This window comes from Myodes glareolus, chromosome 3 (assembly GCF_982192425.1).
Source record: "Myodes glareolus chromosome 3, mMyoGla1.1, whole genome shotgun sequence".
Classification (NCBI taxonomy): Eukaryota; Metazoa; Chordata; class Mammalia; order Rodentia; family Cricetidae; genus Myodes; species Myodes glareolus.
This window is the reverse complement of record NC_142028.1, coordinates 20,997,160-21,024,874: the sequence shown is the minus strand read 5'-3', so window position 1 is coordinate 21,024,874 and position 27,715 is coordinate 20,997,160. Positions and strand designations below refer to the sequence as shown.

General features: G+C 37.5%; 1 protein-coding gene across 1 annotated transcript; it reads left to right on the top strand.

Annotated features, from left to right (window-relative positions):
- The first annotated feature begins 241 nt into the window (after positions 1-241).
- Positions 242-26,168, top strand: LOC146895310 (killer cell lectin-like receptor 2). The gene is made up of 7 exons (XM_087904073.1): positions 242-416; positions 1,062-1,227; positions 2,313-2,372; positions 10,536-10,724; positions 12,875-13,017; positions 14,708-14,811; positions 25,988-26,168. Exons 2-7 carry the CDS (start codon positions 1,113-1,115, stop codon positions 26,145-26,147), a joined length of 771 nt encoding a protein of 256 aa, XP_087760199.1. The 5' UTR covers positions 242-416; positions 1,062-1,112; the 3' UTR covers positions 26,148-26,168.
- The last annotated feature ends 1,547 nt before the right edge of the window (positions 26,169-27,715 follow it).

The following is a 27,715-nucleotide window of genomic DNA, read 5'->3' as shown; positions in this document are numbered from 1 at the left end:
TTCATACAGAGTTATTTCAGTCACTTCCTCTAGAACAATGGCTTCTTTTAATCACATTATATTTTAGCTGAAAATGTTGGCAGTGTTTTCTCAAAATGTATCTTCCTTTATCCTTTCAGTCATGAAATACTGGTTACAAATGTGATTCTGCTGCATGTGAAATGTGGGTCATTTCATATGCAGCAGGAATGCATAGTTCATGATTCTGATCTTTCAGTATCAGCTCTCAACATACAATTTCCTCTTTTCACTTTGGTCGAGAGGAGGGGCAGAACATTACAGTCTGGAGTATCTTACAGAATGAACTCTCTTCTGTGTTTCATTTGGAGCTTCTGAGAGGAATCAGGACTGGAAAGAACGACTTGTTCTTCATCCTCAGTTTCCTCCACCTGCATCACCACCTGGATGGAGTATAGGTAACAACTATTTTGATTCCTTCAGTCATCTCTACACAGGATCATACTTATTCTATAGAAATACCATTCAGTTACAAATGGATGGCATGACAGTAACAGAGATAGGAAAGACGGTCATATTAGGACTATATTAGATCTGACTGTGAACACTGGAATTTAGCTTCAAGAGAAGAATTTTTTTATTGTGCTATGATTTTTGTTGTGTGTGATATAGAGTGATCAGTAGAATTAATGACTTGGTGATTAGTTCAAGTGGTTTATATACATTCTTCTACGCTTCGTAGAATTTTATATTAGGAAAGATTTCATTTTTAGAAAATTAATGAAATTGTAAATGAGTTTAGAAAATTTCATCAATGAAAATGTGTTAGATATTGAAATGAATTGAGATCACCAAAAATTTTTAATATTACCTGTTTGTTTCATTGTACCTTCAAATGCTGTTTAATGGAAGAGGCAAGATAAATCATAAGTACTTATGATTTAATAATTTTTTATTAATTATCATATGTTTTGGAAGTCAGACACCTTCCACACTCTTTACAGTGTTCAGATCTTTAAAGGAATTAATAATCTTCCAACCTACCCCAGCATAAAATTCTGGAATGTTTTAAACTTGGACATTTTAATTTTTTCTTTGCCTAGACGTCATCACAAGACTATATTTTAATTTAAGCCTTCTTGCTTCTGTCCAAGATGAGGAATCAGCAAGTGATATATTCAAACTCAACAGTTTTTGAGTCTTCTTCAGAGTCACAGAGTCCAGCAAGTCAGTTTGAAACTCAAGGTCCCAGAGAGTTTGGCCGCAAAGGTGAGTGCTCTCCTCCTGGGCACTATACACACCAGGCACTGAACTGTCCCAGCCTTATTGCTGATTGTCAACTGGTACAAGGAGAAAACTGCAGGAAGAAGTGAAGACTTAGAAGCGTTTATTTAAAAAGTAAAATTTAAGACTGAAAAAAATCAATAATTTATTTGCCTTGTGTTATTCTTGTTTGTTTGGTCGGGTTTTTTTGTTGTTGTTGTTTGTTTTTGTTTTGTTTTTAGTGTCAGGGTCTCAAGTAGCCAGGTCCAATCTTTCCTGTGCTATGTGACAAAGGGTGGCCCAGAATCTTTAATGATACCAAATCAGCCTTTAAATTATGGGATTACAGTGGTGAACCACCTAGCCTGCCTCGAATACATTTTTATAAATTGGAGAAACCATCAGCTTTTAGCTAATTTTATCAAATTATGATTTAAAATATGAGGCCTTTAGAAATGAACTACATTCTGAGGAAACACCAAATTTTTGAAAGATTATAAAATCTTAAATAAATGAAAAGTATAGCTGGGCAGTGGTGGTGCACACCTTTAGTCCCAGACCTCAGGAGGCACAGGCATGCAGATCTCTGTGCCAGCCTGGGCTACAATCTGACATTCCATTTATTGCTGTTCGCATGCATGTATTTTACAGCTGACCACTTGGTATTAGATATTCAATTATGGGCTCATTCCTAGAAGAGATTATTTTCTCTATCACCTGTTATCAACTGCCTAGGGCCTTGCGGAGATTTCCCCTGTCCTTATTGGCATGTTCTCTGATGTTGTGGTTGGGTTAATCTTGCTTACGTTGTGCTATTTTTGAGATTGCTGAATGTAGCTTTCCTGTCTTCAGTCTCTGTATTTTACAATCTTTAGTCCTCTCTTCTGAGCTCTTCCCTGAACAGTAGGTGTAGGAGTTAGTTTGTATTCTGGAATTGTGCTTAAAATGTTAGAGTTTATCATCCCTTTGTCATATGAAGCTCTAGGTTATGGCAAGTTGTGAACCATGGGATGGTCCTGGTGATGATTCTGTTACCAGTTTTGATGTCTTTAGAGTTATATCTCTTACAATCTCCTTACATCACATTGCAGTGGCTCTGGGGATCCTTTGCTTACTTCTGATGACGGCAATCGCAGTGTGGCTGACATACAGTGACATACAAATGAGTAAATGACATACATCATTTTCCTAGGTAATGCCAATAGACTCTAATTATGCCACAGAAATCATACTTTGTCCATTATTTTGTCTGTCATCAGATGGCATTCCAGGTGGCCCAGAGTTTGTAAGTTATTTTGTTTTCCCTTGGACTCCAGAAACCTTGGGCATTACAGTAACTCTGGAGTTGCCTTGGAGCTATTCTGTTTTACTCATAATAATATACCCTGATAATACGTGTGTTGCTGATATTCTGCTTTCTGAGCACTGGTGATTATGAATCTTACATAGACAGCTCGTAAAAAGTAGCAGTACAAAATAAATTACATTTTTTTGTGAATTTCTCTCACACACTTATATCAAGGACATGGTTAAATGAATAGATGGATTCTGTACACAGAAGTTAGAAGTTCTAGGACTTCAGCTTTATCTTTTGTTTGATGTCCTCACATGCTTAGAGTAAACCACTGAAGGGACAAGCTCCAACAAAGCTGGAAATCTGCATATTATTGTCTCTTCTCCTGTGGGTACTCCATCTGCTCTAATGGTAACTGTGGTGTTACTTCATGTCTCTTAGTTCAAATTTTCAAGCTGTATTGTTCTCTCACTATTTTACTTAAATATTTATTTGTAAGTCTTTTGTTACAAAAAGTTGAAGTAATCCAAGCATAAGGTGCTTACATCATAATATTTTTAGCTATTTCATCTACTTTACACTGAATCTGCCAGTTGTGACAAGTTCGTGTTTCTATTCTTATAGTGAGTTAAATGAAGCATTGCTTTTTAAGTGTCAAAATAGCATTTGAAGTAATGATATGTATTTCCTGTCAACTTGAAGATTTTCCCTAACCTTAAATTTCAATATTTACTCATTACAAGCATTTTTTGTATTATACCTACTACTAAAGTTTAGTTTTTCAGTATAGTGAAGAAAAACATGAACTGCAAAAAACTCTAAAAGCAACCTCAATCTCATGTATCACACCATGGAAAAGGACAGATACTTCAAGAAAAAAAATGCTGAGAAATAAACCTAGAGAGAAGATAAGGTTGTTTTTTGATTATTTGTTTGTTTTTAGCTTGCATAGGGCACACAGGTAATGAGGGGATCTTGAATAAGGAACTGCATTATTCTGTATTGTTTCTTCTCCAGAAGTTTTGAAGCCCAGTTAGCATATGTGAGGCTGATCTGTGGCTTAATGGTTGGGCTTCATTATTTCATGCAGGGGCCTGAAATTCAGGAAATTCCTGTTTGTATTAGGACAATCTTACAGTTTCTAGAACCCAGTGACTTTTTTTTCTTCTACTGCATTCAGGAGACAGATTCACAAATTAGCACTCCTAAAAATTAATGCTTTGGTTTAAGAGTAAATCCAAGTCTCCAACATTGTCCTTGAAGAACATGGAAGTTTTCAGTTCTTCAAAAGAGTGTATTTTCCAGATATTTAGTATGAAATAGAATAAGGTATTTTCCAAGTATTTAGTATGAAATAGAATAAGGTATTTGAATTGCTACAATAATAAATAGAAGTGTGCTTGTGTTTCCTCATTAGTTAGTATCAAATATGTTGCAAGTTTGTGACCAAACGGTTCTTACTACAAGCATGTGGGAACTTTACAATGGTGCCCACATTCATGTACTACTGCTAGTGATCCCATTAGTAATAGGAAAAGGATTAAAATATCATGTGTTGTGAAAGACCTTCTTTACCTTCCATTATGACTGGTTTTCTTTCATTGACTGCTTATCAATTATTCTTAACATTTGATCAGCTTTTGCATATGGTCTCTATTCACAGTAGGAATGCACATCCTCATCATACAAGGACAAATAATACCTTTAACTTGGTGCATTAAAATATGTGAAAGAATAAAAGCACCAAAACTCTTTGAACCATTTCAAACTAATGAATTATGTTTTATGTTATGATTTTAGAATAAAATAACTATCACCTCCAATTATAGAATCAATTTTTAATGCTTTTTATTAGAAGGTCAAGGCAGGAGTGTTGTATATTTGAAGACAGTCTGGGCAGACCAGCAAATTCCAAGAAAGCCTGAGCTACACAGTGATGAAACTCCAGAGAACAAAGGTCAGAGACAAAGTTTGTTGATAGAGCAAGGCCAACTCCAACACTTCACAAAACAATCATGTTGAATTGTTATTGCTATTCAATCTTCAGGCATTTTAATGTATTTAACTTGACATGCTTGGGGATATGGGTGTACCCTTGAAGGCATCTCCACAATCACCAGAAAATACCATCACCTTCAAAAGTTTCCTCCTGTGTCTCTTACTTGTCTTTAGTTAAGAGCATTTAAAATAGACCTCAGCACAACTCTGAGTGCACAGTCACTTGTGAACTACTGTGGGCTCTGTTCGTTAATGCAGATCTAGCACTGTGTCCTACATGTAATGGCCTCAGAGCAGCAAATGTTCATTTCCCACTCCCCAAGCCCCTGGGATCCTAAAAACTTCTGCTTTTTGAACCTGGGCACTGAAGCTCATCTGAGTGGAATTATAAAGTATGGTCGTGGGCCAGGAGTGTTTCACTTTGCATCCTCGAATCCAGCCAGGCTTCTCTGACAGAATTTCTTGTAGACTTCTAAGAAAGGGAGGATAATGCAAGGACACTGTTGTCTCTTTAGTAAGTTAATATGCTCATGGTAGATGCTGTGTCCTGACACTATCTAAGCAACAGACAGGAGTTTCTTGGGAGACTATTACTAAATATTTGATCATTTAGGTCAGGATTTCTCATTGGGGGCATTAGATGTGAGAAATGGCATAGCCCAGGCTCCTCTCTAACTCATGGCATTGCCAGTGTTGGCCTAGAATTCACTTATTAGTCAAGGATGGCCTCAAATTGGTGGTGATCCTCCTGCCTCAGTCTATGGATTTCCAAAATTATAGGCAAAAACTACCATGCCTGGCCATTTTACTCCTCTCTTTAAAAGATATATAGTATTCCTTTGTGTGTATGTGCTATGATTTCTCTATTGATTCATCTATAATGGATGCTTAAGTTTTTCCAATATTGCTATTATAAATATTGTTATATATAGCATGAGTATGTATGGGGTCTCTTGGCCTTCTAGAATCCCAATTTCTGAGAGCTGTGACTTTTGCTTAGTTACATACTTTTAATAAATACATTGTTCTAATAACAGAATACCAGAGAATAAGAAGTTTAACTATTCAACTTCTCTGTTGTAGACAAAGATGTTGAAGGACACTGGTTCCCCTGTGGCATAAAATGTTATTTCATCATGGACAATATACACGGGAGTGGATGTAAACAGACCTGCCAGGACTGCAGTTGTCACTTTTGAAGACAGATGATGAGGATGAACTAGTACTGTAGACTCTTACTTGTCACTTATTATTCTAGACTACCTTGTGACCTGATAGGGGAGTGCAGCCAATCACATTCTGTTCATGGGACGTGTCGCCCTAAGACAAAATTTACCTATAAACCTGGCGGGTGAAAGCTCCCGCCCTCTCTCTCCCTCTCCACCTGGCCTAGATCCAGCATTCCAGATGGGTGGGACTCTGTAAGTTTTTCCTTCTGTTTTATTAAAGCTGTATCTTTTGTAAGATAGTCTGGGGACCTTTCATTACCGATCGCCCTGCGGCATCAGTGACCCTTGGATAGTGAGATACTGAGTGCAGGTATTTTTTAAAAAGTAAGACCTTCAAGGGTTCTATATGGTTTGCCTATAATGTGAGCAAAACAGTCCAGTAAGAGTCTCCAAGGAAATTAATTCCTCTTCCTGGCTAGGTCAGGGAACAGGGTCATTTACAAAAAGACTTGATACTTAAGAGACAATTGTGATTTTGCAGTCTCCTCTCTTTCTCACAAATCTGCAAGAGGCTCCCTCAGAGAAGCAAGTTTTCCCTGAATAACTTTAACCCTTTAGTATAGAATATCCAGCAACTGACATTTATTTATTTCCATAGAGTTCAACTACACTTGCCTGGAGCATAGGGCTTACTCCTTGAAATCCAGAAGTCAAAGTGCCTGAAATGAGCAGTTGGATGACAATAGAGAAACTAACTGACTTCTGTGCCCATTTGAAAAATGGAAATTATATGAGAGCCACAAAATAAGTGGTTTTTACCAGTTAGCCCCATGGTAATTGTAGCTGAATTTGTCCATATTATTAGTTTCATAATATTCAAATCTTTCAAAAAATGTTATCTTTGGAAATGATTATTTAAAAGAAATCAAACGGTCAAGGTCCTGACATTGTCTGCTTACATTTATTATGAAAGAAATCTATTTCAATACATTGAGGGTATTTTGTAGAAAAATGATTGCAGAATCAGCTTGAAGCCTTTATCATTTAGAATACGATTCATAATTAAACAGAAATTTATTCACATGTTTGAACAATTACAGAATAAAATGTACTTCCATACCGTGGAATTATATACTTTCTTTTTTTTTAAAAGTTTATTAAATTATAAAAGTTTCCATTTCCGCCCCTCCTCCCAACACCCTCCCACTTCCCCCACTCCCTCTCCTCCTCCTTCTCCATCCCTAAGAGTAGTCAGGGTTTCCTGCCCTGTGGGAAGTTCAAGTTCCTCCCCCCTCCCTCCAGGACCAGGAAGGTGAGTATCCAAACAGACTGGATCCCAAAAATCCAGTATATGCAGAGGAAACAAGTCCCAGTGTCATTGTCAATGGCTTTTCAGAAAGACTCCGGGCCAGCCACATTCAGAGAATCCGGCCACATTCAGAGAATCTGGTTAGATCACGTGCTCGTTCAGTTCCAGTCCAACTGGCCTTGGTGAACTCTCATTAGATCAGTCCCCTTGTATCAGTGGGTGATGGCGCCCATCGCAGTCCTGATTTCTTTTTTCATTTTCTTCATCCTTCTGCTTTTCATTTGGACCGTGGAGGGCTCCGTCCGGTGCTCCAATATGGGTCTCCTTCTATATCGCCATCCAACGTCGGATGAAGGTTTCCTCTGTTCTTGCCTTCTTTGTTCACGTTCTCCTTCCTTCTGCCTCTCCTTTGGACCTAGGGAGCTAGGTCACGTGTTTCGACGTGGGTCTCCACCTCCCTCTCCTTCCATCACCAGATGAGGGTTCTATGGTGATATGCAAAATGTTCATCAGTATGGTTGTGGGCCAAGGCCGGTTCAGGCACCCTCTCCTCTGTCCAGAGAACAATCTGGGGATCTCTCCTTGGACCTGGGATCCGCTTTATACTCAAGTCTCTTGTAAACCCTAAAATGACTCCCTTAGTTGAGGTATATACTTCCCAGATCCCATATCTATCCATTTTCCCTCTCCCACAACCCAGTCCCCCGATCTTTCCCCATTCCTCCCCTACTCCCTTCTCTCTAACCTTCTCCCCTTCCAACAGCCCCCCACCCCCCCCCATGCACCCGAGGTTACCTGGGACTCTTGTCTATTTCCAATCTCCAGGAGGACAGCTACATGATTTTCGTCAGGTTCACCTTCTTATTTAGCTTCTCTAGGATCACGAATAATAGGCTCAAAGACCTTTAATTACGGTTAGAATCCACTTATGAGTAAATACATACCATATTCCTCTTTTTGGGTCTGGCTTACCTCACTCAGTAAAGCATTTTCTATTTCCATCCATTTGCATGCAAAAGTCAAGATGTCATTGTTTTTTACCGCTGAGTAAAAGTCTAATGTGTATATGTTCCACACCCTTTTTAACTATTCTTCTATTGAGGGGCACCTAGGTTGTTTCCAGGTTCTGGCTATTACAAATAGTGCTGCTATGAACATAGTTGAACAAATGCTTTTGTAATATGTTAGGGCATCTCTTGGGTATATTCCCAAGAGTGGAATTGCTGGGTCCTGAGGGAGGTTGACTCCCAGTTTCCTGAGAAACCGCCACACTGATTTCCACAGTGGCTGCACAAGTTTGCATTCCCACCAACAATGGATGAGTGTTCCCCTCATTCCACATCCTCTCCAGCATAGGCTATCATTGGTGTTTTTGAGTTTGGCTATTCTGACAGGTGTAAGATGATACCTCAAAGTTGTTTTGATTTGCATTTCCCTGATCGCTAAGGAGGTTGAGCATGACCTTAAGTGCTTTTTAGCCATTCGAAGTTCATCTGTTGTGAATTCTCTGTTCAGTTCAGTACCCCATTTTTTAATTGGGTTAATTAGAGTTTTAGTGTCTAGTTTCTTGAGTTGTTTGTATATTTTGGAGATCAGACCTTTGTCTGTTGAGGGGTTTGTGAAGATCTTCTCCCAGTCAGAAGGTAGCCTTTTTGTCTTACTGACAGTGTCCTTTGCTTTACAGAAGCTTCTCAGTTTCAGTAGGTCCCATTTATTTATTGTTTCTCTTATTGTCTGTGCTCCTGGGGTTCTGCTTAGAAAGTGGTCTCCTGTGCCTATGTCTTGTAGACTACTTCCTACTTTCTCTTCTATCAGGTTCAAAGTGGTCGGATTAATGTTGATGTCTTTAATCCATTTGGACCTGAGTTTTGTGCATGGTGATAGATATGGATCTATTTTCATTCTTCTACAAGTTGACATCCAGTTATGCCAGCACCATTTGTTAAAGATGCTATCCTTCTTCCATTGTATAGCTTTAGCTTCCTTGTCAAAAATCAGGTGTTCATACGTTTGTGGGTTAATACCCGGGTCTTCTATTCGATTCCATAGGTCGACTTCTCTGTTGTTATGCCAATACCAAGCTGTTTTCAGTATTGTTGCTCTGTAATAGAGTTTGAAATCAGGGATGGTAATGCCTCCAGAAGTTCCTTTATTGTATAAGATTGTTTTGGCTATCCTGGGTTTTTTGTTTTTCCATATAAACTTGATTATTGTTCTCTCCAGGTCTGTGAAGAAGTTTGATGGGATTTTGATGGGAATTGCATTGAATCTATAGATTGCTTTAATTGACACAGAAAACATAGTTAAATTCAAATTCATATTAGTAGTCATCATTCCTTTTGGATGTCATATATAAAGTACATTATAATACTTCCAATGGTTCTATCATAGGTCTCTGGGTGTCCAGGAGCTCCAGTAAGTATGTCCTGTAGTGTCAGGGGCAGGCTTATGCTTATGGATTGGGTATTAATGTAGATCAGTTATAGGTTGGCCATGCCCCAAATCTCTAGGCTACCCTTATCCATGGTTGTCTCATTGGCAGAACTGACTATACTCAAAGGTTATGTGGTTGAGTTGCCATCTCAGTCCTTTCACTGGAAGTTTTATCTGATCACAGGACACAGTCGTTTCAGGCTACATATCTGCATTGCTAGGAGTCTTAGCTGGGGTCATCCTTGTAGATTAATAGAAAATTCCCTTGTCCAGGTCTCTACCTGACCCAGAAATCTCACCACCATTCATTCTTCTCTTTAAGAACTTTCTCCCTCCATCCCTACCTGTCCTCAGTCCACTTACGAAATCTCTTCTTTTCCCCTCTTCCCAGGGAGATCCAGGAATCCCTCACATGAACCCTCCATGCTACCTATTCTTGCTGCATCTGTGGACTATAGCATAGTTCTCCAGTATTTTACAGCTAATATTCACTTATAAGTGAATATTACAGACCATGTTTGTTTTTCTGGGTCTGGGTTACCTCACACAAGAGGTTTTAATGATGGTGCTCTTTTATTTTTTTCCTCAGTCTGTATTGAAAACATGATTATGTAAAAAAACTAGATGCGTACAGAGATGTTAAAACTTCAGCCCTGTTGAATTCCTTCAGAATTTGGAGAAAATAACTCCCAGGCTGTGCTAAAATATAACTGCACATAAGGATATTATAGTTTCCATCTGGTGCTTTGAGAATTGTGCCATATCTATATGTTTCTTAATTCACATTTTCAGCATACGTTAAAGGTTGACTGAGTTCATTAGTTAGATCTTTATTTGTAAGTTTTATGTGGAGAAAAAATTGAAGGGATTGTAGGGTAATATGCTCCCATCATAATTTAATTCTGCTTTATCATTTACTTTATACTGAAGTTTCTGATAGAAATTTGTGCTTCCGTCTCTTTAGTGAGTGAACTGAGATGATATTTTTAAAAATATCAAAATAGCATTTGAAGTAATGGCATATGTTATCAACATGAGGCCTTTTCTTATATATTAAATTTCAATATTTAGTATTAATAATCATTTTGAGTTATATCTTTTTTGATTTTAGTTTTTCAAGATAAATATGAGCTAAAGAAATGTCAAAACAACCTTGATCAATGCACTGTACAAAATAGAAGTTTCTTTAATAAAACATTGACAAATGAGTCATCAGATTATGAAGGCTGCGAAAATCAGGAGGGACTGAACAGATGCTGTGGGAAAACTAAGGCTGTTTTAGATTACAGAAAGTACACAGGTAAGGAGCAGATCTTGAATAAGGAACTGGATTATTCTGTATTGATTGTTCTCCAGAAGATTTGAAGTCCAGTTATCAGGTTATAGTCCTGGTGATGTGTGGGTTAATGGTTGGGTTTCCTTATATTCTGTAGGGTCTTGGAACCCCAGAAATCCCTGTTTGAACTAGGAACATATTGCACTTTCTAGAACTCAGTGACTGTTCTGTCTCCTACGGCTCCCAGGAAGGGAAACTCAAACCAGCACAGCTGAGAATTCAAGTTGTTTTCATCTGTGAGCAAAGCTGGGTCTCTCTTTCATTGTTACCAGAATGTGGGAGTTTCCCGTAAGAGAGTGTTTTCCAAATTCCTAAGCTGAAATGGACTAAGAACATTTACATGGACACTGTCATAAAAATAACTGTTTGTACTATTTTTGCTTTGGTAGCAGAAAGTTGGACTCTTTCTGACCAAGGTGTTCTCCCTGCAGTGCACATGAGAGCTTCACCATGATGTTCACATTGGTGTATGTCTATCAGTGACACAAAGATGAAAATATCTAACGTTATAAGGAATCTTCCCTTGCATCATGACTGGTTAGCTATAATTGACACAGTGTACCATTAATTATGAAAATTTTCAGAATTTATTAATTATTATAATTATTATTAATTATTATAATTATTAATCATGAAAATTTTTCAGAATTTAGTGTTCACAAAAACTCTTGCATATAATTTCAGTGTTTGATAGCAGGAGTTGACCATCTTCACTATTCAAAGACTAATAATATCTTTAAAACTAGTAAATATAAAATATAAATGAATAAATTAAATAAACTAAATAAAAAATAAAGCTCCAAAAATAATTATTGAGTCATTCTGGATTCATCCAAAATGTTTTGTATTATAATAACAGAATATAATAGCTATCTCCTCTAAGTGGTAGCATTGCAATGTGTGTGATTAGAACACAGAGGAAGGATGATTGAAAATTTGAGAACAGTCTTGGTGTCCAGTAAATTTCAAGGCAGCCTGAACTATACACCGATGTTACCTCTGCACAGAAAAACGGGTTGGACATAAAGGTTTATTAATAGAGAGAGGGTATCCTCACCACCAGAGCAAACAAATAAATGGCATTGAAATGTAGCTATAGAAACCACACATGTTTTAATGTATTCAAATATGACACTTTGGGGCATGTGAGTGTACCACTGAAGGCAGAAGAACAGAAGATCGTTATCCAAAATTTCCTTATACATCTCTTATTACAATTAGGGTAAAAGTATCTAACATAGACCACAGCACAGCTGTACGTGCATAATAGCAGGTGGACCACGGTGGGCACAGTGCATTGCTGCAGCTCTCCATTGTATCCTACCTGTAACAGCCTCCAAGCACCGAGTACTCATTTCTCATCACTCTGGCCCCAGGGATCTTACAAACCTCTGCTTCTTAGAGCTGAACTGTGTTAGAAACCTCATCTGAGTGGAATCAAAAAGCATGGTTCTGGCCCCAGTTTGTTTCACTTTGCATTCTAACTTCAAATTCACCCACGCTTCTCTGACAAACTTTCTTGTAGACTTCTGAGAAAGGGAGGATATTGCAAAGATTCTGCTGTTTCACTCATAATGAATCTTCTCACAGAAGCTGCTGTGTCCTGACACTAAGTGAGCAGCAGTCAGGAGTCACTTGGGAGACTCATAAGTGTTGTGAGGTGCTAGGTGTTAGAAATGGTTTCATTGTATAACCAAAACTGACTTGGAATATTCTCTATAGTCAATCGTGGCCTGGAATTGACTATTTAACCAAGGCTGACCTCAAACTGGAGGTGAACTTTCTGCCTTAGTCTTCTATGTAGAGATGGACTTATGGGCATCAGGCATTCCCAGCTGGATTTACTTCCCTTTCAAGGATAGATAGTATTCCTTTGTGTGTACATGATACATTTTTTCTATTGATTCATCCAAAATGACACTTAAATTATATTCACATTTCTATTATAAACAGTGCTGCATAGAGCATGGGTGTAGGAGGGTCAATAAGCATTCTAGAATCTCAATTTCTGAGAGTTGTGAGATTTTACTCAGTTATAGATGTGTAATAAATACATTGTTCTTATAATAGAATACCTGAAATTAAGAATTTTCACAATTCTTTCTCTGTTGCAGGCAAATGTACTAAAGCACACTTGTTGTGCTGTGGTATAAAATGTTATTATTTCATCAAGGACAATAAACGCTGGAATGACTGTAAGCTGACCTGCCAGGACTGCAGCTTATCCCTTTTGAAGATAGATGATGATGATGAACTGGTACTGTAGACTCTTAACAAGCCCATTTATTCTCTTAGACTCTGTCTCTAAATCTTGGATAGTGAGATATTGACCCCAGGCAAGTTTATTGAAGAGAGACCTTCAAAGATTAGATATGGTTGCCTATAATAAGAGCAAACACAGCATTAAGAGTCTCTCAGGATACTCCTCCTGCTCCTGGGCTAGTTGTCAGGACACAGGATCTGTTATGAGGAGGCTTTACTAAAGAGTCAGTTGTCTTTGCAAACTCCTCTGTTACTCATGAGTCTGCAAGAGAGTCACTCTGGGAAGCATGTTTTCCCTGATGAAGTCATTATTTTATGATTTTATTATAGCACATTCTGTGACTGACAGTTATGTGTCTCCATAGAGTGCCAGCTACACCTGGAAAGGCAACTGTCTTGGGTTTGCTCTTTGGAAACTAGAAGTGAGACTTCTTGAGATGAGTAATTGGATTGCAATGGAGAATATAACTGACATCTGGGCCAACCTGCAGATTATATAAGACCCATCGAATTAAATTTTTTTAGTTAAAATCATGCTTATTTTCACTGAATCTGCCCATAATATTTACCTCATGATATTCTAATATTTTACAAAATGTTATCTATCATTAGAAATGAGTATTAAAGGAAAACAAATGGCCAAGATACTGACATTAGATATTTACATTTTGACTAAAGAAAACTTTTCAAAGTCGTGTCACGGTGGCTCGTGCCTTTGATCCCAGTACTCGGTAGGCAGAGGCAGAATCCAAAGCTATATTGAAAACCTGTCTAGAAAAACCAAAACACAAAATCAAAAACGAAAAAAGAAAGAAATATCCTACAATACATAGAGGATCTTTTTCAAGGGAAATGATTGAATGGTCATCTTGAAATCTTTTTTCATTTAGAACTTAATGAATAATACCCACCAATTTAAAACATGCTGTAAATGCGGCATAAAATAAATTTTTATGTGAATTAATGATATAATTTTCCATTGATATAGTAAATATAGATAAATTTAAAATCATATTCTAAAATATATTAAATAGTTTTATTGGCCATCATGTCCTCATATGTCACATGTAAAACACACTAATTTTTCCACAACATCCCACTTCTTCAAATTCTTTCCCCTTCAGATCTGAATAATTCTGTCCACTTCATATCTGAATAATAGCATGGATTCCATTCCTCACTAGAACATAGAGAATAATGCACAGCTTTTCACAGCATTTTTCTTCTTAATGAATTTGGTTTGAAGACGGAGGTCACTTAAGATAAATGTTTCTCACACACCTCCATAGTCTTCTGAAATATGAATCTGAATAGTTTAATAACATGTCAGACTTATTTAAGGAGCTGGATATGCAATGTATATTTAGGGGTCTGAAGCAGGGAGGTTTAAGGCCATCTTGGCTATACACTGAGCCTTTTTCTGAGAATCACAGAGGTAAATCTTTTCATAAAAGTAGTATCTCTAGACACTTGAAGCTTCATTTTAAATAACTTATGTAACTAAGTGGTTCTGACATAAATGAGTTACTCATGAAAAATCACTTTAAAAATGAACTTGGAGGAACTGAAGGGCTGGAGGACAGGACAGAAGAGAACTGGCATAGAATAGCTGGAACCTGTCATGGCTGTTCTATTCTCATCTAACAGAAAAAAATTATCTTAAGATAAATTTATTTTCCTTACAGAAGTTTCTAAGGTACTACCTTACTTCAGACACTTTCTGGATTGGATTATCTTATGAGATAAGCAAAAAAAAATGGCAGTGGATTGACAATGTCCCATCTACTCTGTGAGTTTCCTGAAACCTTAAATTCAAAACTAATGCCAAAGTTGGAAGGATTGTGTATAAAGGCTTTTCTCTCATTTCACATGGCTTTTCTCATTTTCTATGAAGCTCAAAGGTAAGGAAAAGAAGCAGAAGACAGTACCTGAGCAAGTATTAGACAGGGAATAGAAATTTGTAGGAATTGATGGCCAGTGATGTAATACTGAACACATCAGGATTGTGTGTTGTAAGATCCACAGGGCACAAAAAATAACCCATAGGTTAAGATAATGTAAAGTATTTTGATCTTCATGGAAAATACAATGAGTGTGAGTATCTTAAACATTCATGACTTGTTTCTGTAGTTAACTTTTAATTGTTAATTTGTAAATATAGAAATCTCTATATACACATACATATCTACTTTAAATTTCAAGATTCTATAAACTCTGAGCTTGTTCATTTTTGATCTGGTAGAAAACTGTTTATTGATTTTCTTTATAAATAATATTTCTTAAAAATATCATACATGCACAGAATTAAATATCATATCTATTGCCTACTTGCCCTCTCAAGCTTCATCTTACTGTACCCAAAGTTTTCCCCTGGTACATGTTTAATGGCCACCCACTGGAGCAAGGATACCTGGAAAAACCTTAATAAGAAATGTTTCTACCATTTCCAGCAGCTGTCACCTAACAATAGTGACTCTTTAAAAGATAAAGGATCCTTCTCCATCTATGCTGGAATTTCGCCCAGTTTGATCTTGTTCAAGTCTCACATAGGTAATCACAGCTGCTGTAAGTTTGTGAGTGAGAAAGCCTGTAACATGTAGGGGCCTGAGTGTTGGGGTTTCTGTCCTGCCCAGTACCCCACAGCTGGCAAACCCCCAAAGAAAATCACACAGAGATCTCCATACATTATAAGACTGTTTGGCCCATTAGCTCAGTCTTCTTATTAGCTCTTGTAGCTTATATTAACCCATTGTTCTTATCTATGCTAGCCACATGGCTCATTACCATTCACAGCAGGACTGGTCACATGTTGCTGCTTAGGTGGTCTTGGCTGGAGTATTTTTAGAAGCAGGAAGCTCCACCGAGCCATGTGGCTATCATAGATAAAAACAATGGGTTAATAAAAGCTACAAGAGCTAATAAGAAAACAGAGCTAATGGGTCAATCAGTTTTATAACTTTAAAAAAAGTGGTGCAGGAGAATTGTCTGTATTCTTTCAATCTGTTTATTTTGAATAAATGCTGATTGGCCAGGCAGGAAGTATAGGTGGGTCAACCAGATAGGAAGTAGAGGCAGGGCAATGAGAACAGGAGAATCCTAAGAAGGAGGAAGCCCATTCCTCCCATCCCTCCTATTCCTGCCCAGACCACTGAGAAGCAACATGTGACCTGCCCCACTGTGAAAGGTACCAAGCCATGTGGCTAACATAGATAAAAACAATGGGTTAATATAAGCTACAAGAGCTAATAAGAAGCTTGAGCTAATGGGCCAATCAGTTTGTAAGTAATGCAAGACCCTCTGGGTGATTTTCTTTGGGGATTACTGGCTGTGGGAACTGGGCAGGACAGAAACCCCAACAAGCAGGTCCTCATGTTACAAAAGCCTTGTCATGTCCAGATGGCAGGATTTCACAGTCCATTAGCTGGCTCTCATACTTTTTCCACTTCCTCTTCCCTGTTGTTCCCAGAGACTTGGGGTGGTTTTGGAGAAGGGGGGTTGATGAAGATATCACCATAGGGCTAAACACATTTTCTCTTCTTTTCTGAATTTTGACTACTTCCATGGTTCTGTATAGATTACTGCCTGCTGCATATGAAGTTTCCCTGACCAAAGTTGAAAGCAGTTAGCTACATGCCCACTTAACAAAATAATTGTAGCAGGTTCCGCCCTAGGGCTTTTGACCGCTACAATCATGGGTGTTTTGATTTGGATTATAATACCAAACATTATCCCTCACGTAGTAGAAATCTCAACTACAATAAGAAAGCAGTCATTTATCCCGTGATAATGGTACCTCTGGGAATATCTGGACTAGCAGGCCAATATTGTAACATGCTGGGTTTAGTGCTGGGTAAGACCATTCATATCTTTTCTGTTCCAGCAGCACCTTGTCACCCTTTGAAAACTAGCCCAAGTGAAGACGTTTCCTGACTGATTTGAAATTGATTTCTCTATGTCCTGACAACAAAGTGTGTGCTGTCTTCAGCTCACAGATCTTACTGTTTAGTTTGGGTGGCTAACCAAGGGCAATGGCACAGTTCTGTGATGTTTTTGTGACCACTGTGGTCTCTCTGACCAGTAATTATCCTAGGTGTATCCCCAGCTTTATACTTTGATTTTTACATAATATCTTGCATTTTCTGTGGTTATGACTATTTTTACAGTTATATTTTCATTTTCAAATACATTTTTTCAATTGACTATATCTTGATCACCTTTCCCAACTCCTAACATGTCCCACATGCTTCTCACCTCCCTACCTATATAAATTAATTTCTTTTCTTTGATCATCCAAAAACAATAAAAAAGGCCAATCGAATCAAACAAAATACCAATCGGACAAAAAATGTTTGTATACACACACACACACACACACACACACACACACAAACACACACACAAAATAAAGTGAACAAAAAAACAAGAAACTCAAGTCACCTACGTGAAAAAGAATATGGTTTGGGTTGGTCAAGTACAAGTTTATTAAATCATGGTGGTTTATAAGGCCATTAATAAACCTTTTGTTTTGGTTAATACACTTTTTATCCTTGCCTCTTTTTTTATGCCCTAGTACTATTTTCATTTGAACTTTTAATGCTTAGAATTCATCCCTCTATTTTCATTTCATATAATTTCATTTCTCCTGCTTATTGATGGCTAAAAATACTAATATTGAAATTTCACTCACAGGATTTCTGTGTTAGTTCTCAAATAGCATTGGAAAATATATGTATGTATTTATGTATATGTATATATCTGTATGTATGTATGTATGTATGTGTATTTATGTATGTGTATGTACTTAAACACACAATGTTTATTATCCGATTCCTACAATGTGACCATTCAAAAAGCAAAAACAGAAAATACTGTTTTATTTTTGAGGGTCGCCTTTTTTTTTCTATTTTTAAAATTTTTTGCCAAGTGGTGGTGAATGTGTTTAATCCAAGCACTTGGTGGCAAACACAAGAAGATCTCTAGAAGTTAGAAAAAAATCTCATCCACAAAGTTAGAAGCCAGAGTTGATACACACTAACTAAATATAACTAAAATAATTTTAACTAATTAACTATTTCTTTCAGTCCAGTTCCAGTCTTCTCTCCTTCCCTCCTCTCCTTTCAATCCCTCTAGTACCTTTCTTTCTCTTCCATTGTCTATTCTACTCCTCCTCCTTCCTCTTCTAAAAAGTGTAGTCATGTTCCCATGTAGGCATCTCTTTTCTGATTATAACTGCATGAAGCAACCCAGGGTCCTTTTTGTGTACACTGTGAAGATGTATTGCTGTTACAAGTTTAATAAAAAACTTAGGGGTCAACATATAGGCAGGATTCCCAAGCAAACAGGACACTGAGAAGAAGGGAGGAGATACAGGGAGTCACCAGCAGACAGAGATTGAACAGACATTCAGGATGAGAAGTACAGTCATGAGTCACATGGCAATGCAAAGAATGTACATGGATTAATTTAAGTTATAAGAGCTAGCTATAAACAAGCCTAAACTTTCAGCTGAGCTTTCGTAATGGATAATAGGTCTCTGGTTCATTGTTGGGGAGCTGGTGGCCCAAAAGAAATGTCTGTCAAGTGCTGGCAGAAATTTCTGTCCCATCTCATCCCACAGCCATTCATTTCCAAAGAAATGGACAGAGGTCTACTAGATTATGTATAAACTGGTTGGTTTATTAGCTCAGGCTTCTTATTAACCTTGTTTTTAATCTCAAACTGGCCCAATATTCTTGTCTGTGTTAGCCACGTGGCTTTGTGTCTTTATCAGTGAGGCATTCTCATCTTGCTTCCTCTGCATCTGGATTATGACTGTAGACAGTGACTTTTCTCTTCCCATAATTCTCCTGTCCTCATCTACGTCCTGTGGGGTTTCCCCACATTGTACTTCCTGCCTGGCTACTGACCAATCAGCATTTTATTAAAATACAAGTGACAATTTGCAGACCATTGACTCATAGCAGTTCCACCCTATTTAAAAAAAAAGAACTCTAAATCAAATCCTCTTTGTTCAGCTTTTCTACTGATCATTATACATAACAAATTGTAACCAACATTCTAAAGAAAGGCAAACATTCATAATCCATTTTTGGGAAATATGAGCATAGTTTTCCAGACTACTTCAAACTGATTGAGGCACTGATAATCTTATGGGGACCTAAAGAAAATTTTGAATTATGTTCAAGTCCTGGATGGAATATTCTGTGAGGCTTGATCATCTCAGCCAGCAGTCTTAAAACAGTTCTGTATTCAAATACAGTAGCTTGGTGCTGCCAGGAGCAGATGTGTCTCATTGCCATGAAAAGTCTTAAGTTTCTAAATATTTTAAATACCATATTCTGAAAGATTCGAAGAATATCTAAATAACTGATATATATCTCTATATATTTAGAAAACCTAACTCACATGACTACTAACATCTATTATAGATGACTATCTAGTAAGCTATATTTCTGAATTATACATTACATTTTTTAAATGAGCTACAAAATCTCAACACCCAAATCAAGATCAGAAATGCATATACATATAACAAAATTGACCTTAAATTTCCATCTATGAACCAATATGCATACCAATGCAAATTATTCATATCTATCTCATATCATTCTTTAAACGTAAAAGAACAATTATAAATAATATTTGAGAATATGCACATAGTTCTGTCCATACTGCTTCCTGCTGTTTGGGTGTACTGTTAATCACGTCTTTCATGGTATATTCTGCATGTTACGTTTATCTCAGTCCTTAGTTGGGCTAAGTGTTCTTTTTTCTTTTTTTTTTTTTTGAGGATGTTTATGGCAACCTTTCAGGAGGCCTTGGTCCATGAAACAACATTCGCCTGGAAGCAATCCACAGGTTCCCATCTTTTTTGAAAACAAACAAGAACCTCTTTTCCCAAGCAACACATCCTTAGACCCAAATTTGGAAATCATGATACCTTTAGAACATATATGTTGGTTTAGCTTAGCAGCCCATACAATGCAATTTCTTTATGTGCTTAGCTCCTTTACAATCAAAAGATTTAAAGATAACACAGTAGTATACATAATCCAGACATTCTGTGAATTTGCCGTTTTTACATGGCCTATTTTACTTTCCTCCTTTTAATCTGCCACTATCTGTACTCTGCCTCGTTAAGGACTTTACTGTTTTTTAAACCATTAGCTATATTTTATGACTCTCTATACTCTTTTTCTTCTCTCTCCCAAGACTATGTACATTTATCCAACACTGTGTCCCATTTATAGATAATTTATGTCTCAATCTGTCCTGATGTGTATCTGTAATTCTTTACTGTCCAGGAGCACTTCTTAAAATGCTAAGCGCTTCTTATGAATTTAAGTTGTGTCATTAGTAGGGGTAATACTGTACCCTGTTTAGTCTGTTTGCCTGCCCAGTCTAAAACTTAAGCTATACTATTACTATGATAAATATGGTAGTCCCTGCTGGCTCTGCACAGTCCAGCTTGGGGGAGACCTTTGTGCCTCTGAGTCTCTTGTGCTTCTGAGCCAACTGCACTGCCCCACTTCTAGGCACACAGTGAGTTCACATTGCCATCCAGCAAACTGCATGCAGCATGCTGCTCGCCAACGCAACGCAAATGTTCTGTAGCCAGACCTCCTGCCCTTAAAGAGTCAGAACCCGTGGCAGCAGCAGCCCAGGAAGCCAGCATTTTAAAACCACAGCTTTTATTCTGCTATGACCGAGCCAGGAAAATCTCTCTCAAAGGAGCTGTGGCAAGAAACCAGCAAACAGCCAAAAGCTGTGGTAAACTCTTTCGTGTGTGTGTGTGTGTGTGTGTGTGTGTGTGTGTGTGTGTGTGTGTGTGTTTAAAATTAAGCTTTCTCAGATTTTAAGTAGGTTGAGTCCATCACGTTTGTGCCAATTTTGTAAGGAGAAGGATGCTTGTTAATCTTGGCTGCCTGGCTATCTTACACCTGAAATAAACACACAGAAACTAATTAATTAAAACACTGCTTGGACCATTAGCTCTAACTTCTTATGGACTAACCCTTACATCTCCAATTTAACCATTTCTATTAATCTGTGTATCTTCACGTGGCAATAGCTTACCAGGAAAATTCTAAGTGGCATCTGTCTCAGGCAGACAATCCATGGCATCTCACTGACTCTGCTTTCTTCCTCCCAGAATCCAGTTCCATCTTCCCTGCCTACCTAGAGTTCTGCACTTTCAACGATGCCAAGGTTGTTTCTTTATTCATTAATCACTGAAAGCAACACACAAACAGAAGGAAATCCTACACAAACACTCTGTATTTTTCGTCTTTATGATTCTTTAGTTCGAACTCTATTTCTTTTATTTGTAATTTTAATTTTTGACTTTGTGAGACAGAATTTTTCTGTATACCTTTGACTGTCTTACATGTAACTCACCATATAGACTAGCCTGTCCTTGAACTCACAGAGATTTGCCTACTTCTGCATCCTATGTACTGGGATTAAGTGTGTGCTACCACACCTTGAACTCACAGAGATCTGTCTACCTCTGCCTCCTAAGTGTTGGGAATAAAGGTGTGTGTCACCACATCCAACTACTCTCTTTCCTTTTTTTTTTTAAGGATTTTATTCTTTTTCTTTCTCTACTTAAGCTACATATATTTTTAAACCCACTGGAAAACATTTAGAGGTTTTCTACATCTAAAACTTTCTCTACTGTATATTTCTTTTTAGTATGACCACATGAGACTTTAATTTGTTAATCAATAAGGTTAGCATTAAAGATGTGGATTTGATGGTTCTACCCCATTCCTTAGCTTTCTGAGAGTCTAGTCTCATGGAAGAGGTACTGACCAGAGCCATGTTTATTACAATTCTATGCAGTTACAAGGTCTCAACCACCACCAAAAAGCATATGTTTAGCTATTTCGACAACACCACTTAAGTGTTTCATGGTGGGACCTCTTAAAAGGGCTGCAAGTTTTGCAGGTAAAGCTGAGTCAAGAAGCCTTTCTTAAATGAGATGCACTTGTCTCCTGCAAACAGAACCCACCTGAGAAAATGCTGCTACCAATAATCCATGCAAAACTCTGTTCTTTTGTTTCCTGGGATTACTTCCCAGATTCTCTCAGGGTTTAAATGGATTTAGCTGCACACATTGATGCCGTTTGTTGACAGAGGTTTCTGTGCCACCTGGTCCTACAGCTGAGCAGCACCAAAGAAATACACAGATCTCTACTAAATAAATTACAAACTAGTTGGCCTATTAACTCAGGCTACATATTAACTTATTCTTACATCTTAATTTGACCCATTATTCTTGTCTATGTTAGCCACATGGCTTGGTTCATTTACCAGTGAAGCCTTCTAATCTTGGTTCCTCTACACCTGGAAGGAGACTGCAGACTGCCTCTTATCCTCTTCACAGAATTCTCCTGTTCTCATTGAACCACTCTACTTTCTGCCTGGCCACCCCACCTATACTTCCTGCCTTGCTACTGGTCAATCACTGTTTTATTAAACTACAAGTGACAGGGTGCAGACCATTGTCCCACAGCTGTCACGTCCTGAAAGCAGGTAACAGAGTCAGAGAAAACCCCTGCTTTCACTGTTAGAACACACACAAGAAGACCAAGCCACATAACTGTTACACATATGCAGAGGACCTAGGTCACTCCCATGCAGGTTCTCTGCTTTTTGTTTCAGTCTATGTGAGTCCCTATGAACATATTTTGTGGATTTCATGTGGTTTTCTTATGGTATCCTTGGTGCCTCTGATGCTCACAATCATTCCTCCCCTCTTGCACAGGATACCCCAAGGTTTACCTAAGGTTTGGCTCTGTGTTTCTTCACATTTACATCTATTGCTGCACCCAGTGAAAATTGAGCTAGGCAACAATCTATGAGTATAGCAGTATATCAATAGGATTCATTTCATTGACATTTTTTGCTGGTCATATTTGGGTCTAACCTAGGTCTCTGGGCTGTCCAGACTCAGGCAGTTTTAGGGGTGGGATCCCTCTCATGGCATGAATCTCAAACTCAACCAGTCATTGATTGTCCATTCCCATTTCCTCTGCTATACCTTTACCCCACTATCTCTTATAGACAAGGCAATTTGTAGATTAGAGGTTACATGATGGAGATGGGTTCTCAATCCCTCCACTAAATGTCTTGCCTAGTTAAGGAAATAGCCTGTTCAGACTCTATATCCCTCATTGCTAAGAATTCTGGATAAGGTCACCTTCATTGATTCCTGGGATTTCCATTGCACTAGGTTTCTAATTCAGGTCACAAATGATCCTCATTCCAGTTGTCTTTCCCAGTATTCTCTTCTGCCCTCTGACCCAAACCAGATTGTTCCTGCTCCCATGCCCACCTACCCAAATCCACCCATTATAACTATTCTATCTCTCATTGACAGTGCAATTTGTTGTGGAACCCCCCTGAATTTGAGCCCTCTTTGTTACTTATTTTCATGGGTCGGTGTATTGAAGCATAATTATTTTTTCATTTATGGCTAAACTCCACTTATAAGTCAGTACATACCATGTTTCTTTCTGAATCTGGGTTATCTCTCTCTCAATGATGTTTTTAATTTCCATCCACTTTGCAGAAAGTTTACTGATGTCCTTGTTTTTAACAGTTTCACACTACTCCATTGTGTAAATTTACCACATTAACTTTCTCCATTCTTCTTGTGATGAATGTCTATGTTGTTTCCAGTTTTCAGCTATTATATATAAAGCCATTATGAATGTATTTGAAAATGCCCTTTGTGGTAAGATGGGGCAGCCTTTGGTATAAGCCCAAGAGTAGCATAACTGGCTCTTGACATAGGTCGATTATCCATTTTTGGAGAAACAGCTAGGTTGACTTCCAAAGTGACTGTATAAATTTGCACTCCCACCAGCAAAGGAGGAGCTAATTATGTTTTAATTGCCTTTGATATTTTGATATCATATATATAGTTGTTTTTAGACAGAGATTCAATTGTCCCATACTGGTCTTGGACTCCTGATATTTTTGTCTCAATCTCTCAGGGGCTGGGATTATGGGGAGCTGTGACACAGCCTGTATGGTCCTTTTTCTCTGGAAAGATAGCAACCATTCTTATTTCACATGTGTTAGTTGTTAATCCTACTGTCTGAAGTTCTATGGATTTAATGTACTGTTTCCACTGGTTTATGGTCATAATGTCATTGTCTTTCCTATATTGACTAAGATGCTTTTTCCACAACTATAGAAACTATCTGAAGCATAATATCCACATTGATAACTGTCTCAGGAATATTTCATTCAGTGTCTGGGAACATGGCAGGTCTGGCTCAGTTTTATTTAAATATAATAATGCCAAAGTAAACAGCTAATTTACAAATATACAGGGAATTTAGTTCCTCTGTCCTCCAAGGACACTCTTAAGCTGGCTGTCACCAAAAGGTGCAGGAGACAGACACTCTTACAAGATGTTATAATATATTCAAAGAACACAGACCATTTTTGCTTTTATTACTAGTTTTGGTTCTTATATTTTAAGTATCATTTTATACAGGCTAGCACCGCTCCTCCTACATATCTCTCCCAAGCACTTGGATTGATGCTGTTGATCACCATGATTGGTCACACAGTTGATTAATTTATTTATAGTCTACAGGATCATACAGAGTCAGAGGTGGGCAGGTGAAAACATGTGGAGTGCGGTATCAGTGGCTGGGAGGATACCTACACTCAGGTTAAAATATCCTTGTAGACCTTGACTATGCTACAAAACTCTTTGCTAAAGGTAGTATGAGTACTAGGGCCACTCTTTAGGATTTATTTTAGAAGCCTGGTGGTGAAAAGACTTCTTTCACCAACACAAGCATTTTCTCCAGTGTAAAAATGCAGTAGTTTAGACACCTGATACAATGTCAGCTTCTAATGGACCTAGTAAGCAGTTGTGAACTTAACTTGTGTTTCTTGTATAGAGGTTGAGGTGGGCATCACCTTGGACATAAATTTAGACCTCATGGTGGTTCATGTGTATTTTGAGTAATTACTGTCTTCTGGGTCTTTTCCTTTTTGCCAACATTCAATACACATTCTTAATTGGTTGTACCCATAATCACACCTCATGATTGACAAATGTGTGTACTAATTTCTATTTTATCTTACCTGTTCAGTCTATGCCCAAATACCAATTAGCATAATTTATGTCTTTTGCTGTTACTGTGGTAAATCTAAATACTTTATTTTTTTCTAATTTGAATCCAGGGGTCAAAAAATGAACTTTTATTGAAGTTTTATCCTTGTGAAATCTCAGCCTATACTCTATGGATTTCATTCCTTATTTATCCTTGTGACATCTCAGCCTATATTGTATGGATTTCATTCTTTATTTACCTTCTTTCACACAGATTCTCATCAGCCTGGTCTTGTTTAATCTCAGTGTTGCCAAAACAATGGGACCTTGTCCTGTGTTCCACATTTATTCATTTTTATTTTAAAAATGTCTTTATTGGAAAAAGAATCATAGGAAATCAACTTTATTCTGAAATTATCTTTTGGTGAAATCAAAATTTATATTTACTTGAAGATGGAAAATTAACATAGTGGAATATATAAGGAGTTGAATTGTGATCAAGATCTATTCTTGTTTTATTATCTTTTTTATATATATTCTTTTATGAATGAAATGGGCCCAACTGTGTGCACATTTCACAACACATTAGTAGTTAGAAGGCAGTTGAAGGAGTCACTTTTCTCTTTCTACTATGTTGTATCTGAGGTCTGAACTCAGGTTGTCAGGTTTGGTAGCCATGGTTTCCATGCACTGAGCCATGTCACTGGTCTAATACATTTCTTAAATGAGTTTAGAGAAAACTAAAAAAGCCTTTAGTCAAATACTTACAATTAACCACATATTCTGTATATTTTGATCAATAAACATTGTTTTTAAAATTATTAAATACACCAATATAAGATTCATATTTTAATAACAGCCTGTTATATGTTTTGCTTTATAGAGATTTGAAGAAATTAAAATTATTACAGAAAAATGGAGGCTGTGCATGTCTCGGTTTTCGAGGAGTACATGAAGATGACTGTAGTACAAAACACCCCTGCATCTGTGAAAAGAGAATGGATAGATTTCCTGATTCAGTGTGCAGTATGAAGGGAAAGTAAAAAGTGAAACATTTTATCATCTTTGCTGGTATCCTGTGATGATTTGTGACTGCTTAATGACTAAATGTTTTAACCACAGCACTCAGCCAGTCGATCAAATACGGCAATGAGCTGAAAAAGAAAAGAATGTTCTGCTTAATTCTAACAACACACCACAAGTCATCCTCCTTCCTACTAAACACAGAACTTACGTCTGGAGAACAAATGCCCTTTGTTCCAAATCCTAAGGAATCACTCCTTTGTTTCCTGAATGTCACACAGAAACAAATGCAGAACCCTGATAAATATCACATGGAACTAACCATCACTATGACAAACCATTTTAAAATTCCACTGCTTTGACATCACAATTAAGAACTAGGAGGCAGTTTCAGGATTTTATTTGTCAGTTGGTTGCTTAAAGTTTGTAATTCTGCTCTCTCTCTCTCTCTCTCTCTCTCTCTCTCTCTCTCTCTCTTTCTTTTCTTCTTCCTTCTCCTATTCCATCTTTCCTCTTTCTCTTTCTCTTCTTCTTTCTCTTTCTTTTTCTGTCTGACCAATTTGTTGATAAGTTGAAATCCCCTAGATATAGGAATATTCTTTGAGGCCATCTGGATGTCATGGCTCAGGCTTATAAATACTTGAGTTTGAATGCAGTCTGGGATACATAGTATGCTTCAGGCCATCATGGGCTACAGAAAAAGACTCTGTCTCATGAAGCATAATAATAATGATTGTGGTAATAATAATATTAAACTGTCCATAAATATTTTCTAAGATATTTCTATTATAGCATCATATTAAAATGATAAACGTCAAGAAATTAAGTATTGACCTAGTCATATGATCTATTCCATACTCCATATTAATAATTGTCAGTTTTCTGGGTATATCACTATTGATATTTCCTCATATTCACTACCACCCATGCTTTCATTTTTAATGTCCTTTAGTTATAAAATGGTTATAGACTTATGATGCCTTCATTTTTTGACCCTGACATTAAAATATCAAATTTGACATTGGAGTGTATATGTAATTAAACGTCACCACTGTAAGTCATTAGACATATGAGTTTAAAAGCATGTACATATCTTCACGAACCATTGTGCAGGTTCATTTTGACACAAGCTAGACTCATCTGAGAGAAGAGAACCTCAATTAAGAATGAGCCTCAAAGATATCTGGCTATAGGCAAGCCTATAGAGCCTTCTCTTAATTAGTGACAGATTGAGAGGCTCAGTCCTTTAGAGAACGTATGGCCCATGGACTGATGCTCCTGTGTTCTATTAAGAAAGCACACTGAACAAGTCATGGGAAACTTCAAGTAAGCAGCACCTCTCCATGGCCTGCGCATCAGCTTCTGCCTCCTGGTTCAGTTTTTGTCCTGAATTCCTTCGATGATGAACAGCAGACCTGAAGTGTAAGTCATATAAACCTTGTCCTTTCAACTTTCTTTTTGGTCATCGTGTTTCATTACAACAATAGAAACCACAATCTCTTGGAAACCCTTAATCCAGCACAGCCAATACACGGGACAGGATATAGGCCAAAGGTAATGTGGCTGGGTTGGTTTCCCACTCCATCCA

Coding starts and splice junctions, on each gene's coding strand:
- LOC146895310 (XM_087904073.1), top strand. CDS start 1,113: ATGAGGAATCAGCAAGTGATATATTCAAACTCAACAGTTTTTGAGTCT. Junction 10,725..12,874: donor AGATTACAGAAAGTACACAG/GTAAGGAGCAGA, acceptor TCTCTGTTGCAG/GCAAATGTACTAAAGCACAC. Junction 13,018..14,707: donor TAGATGATGATGATGAACTG/GTACTGTAGACT, acceptor TTTTCCTTACAG/AAGTTTCTAAGGTACTACCT.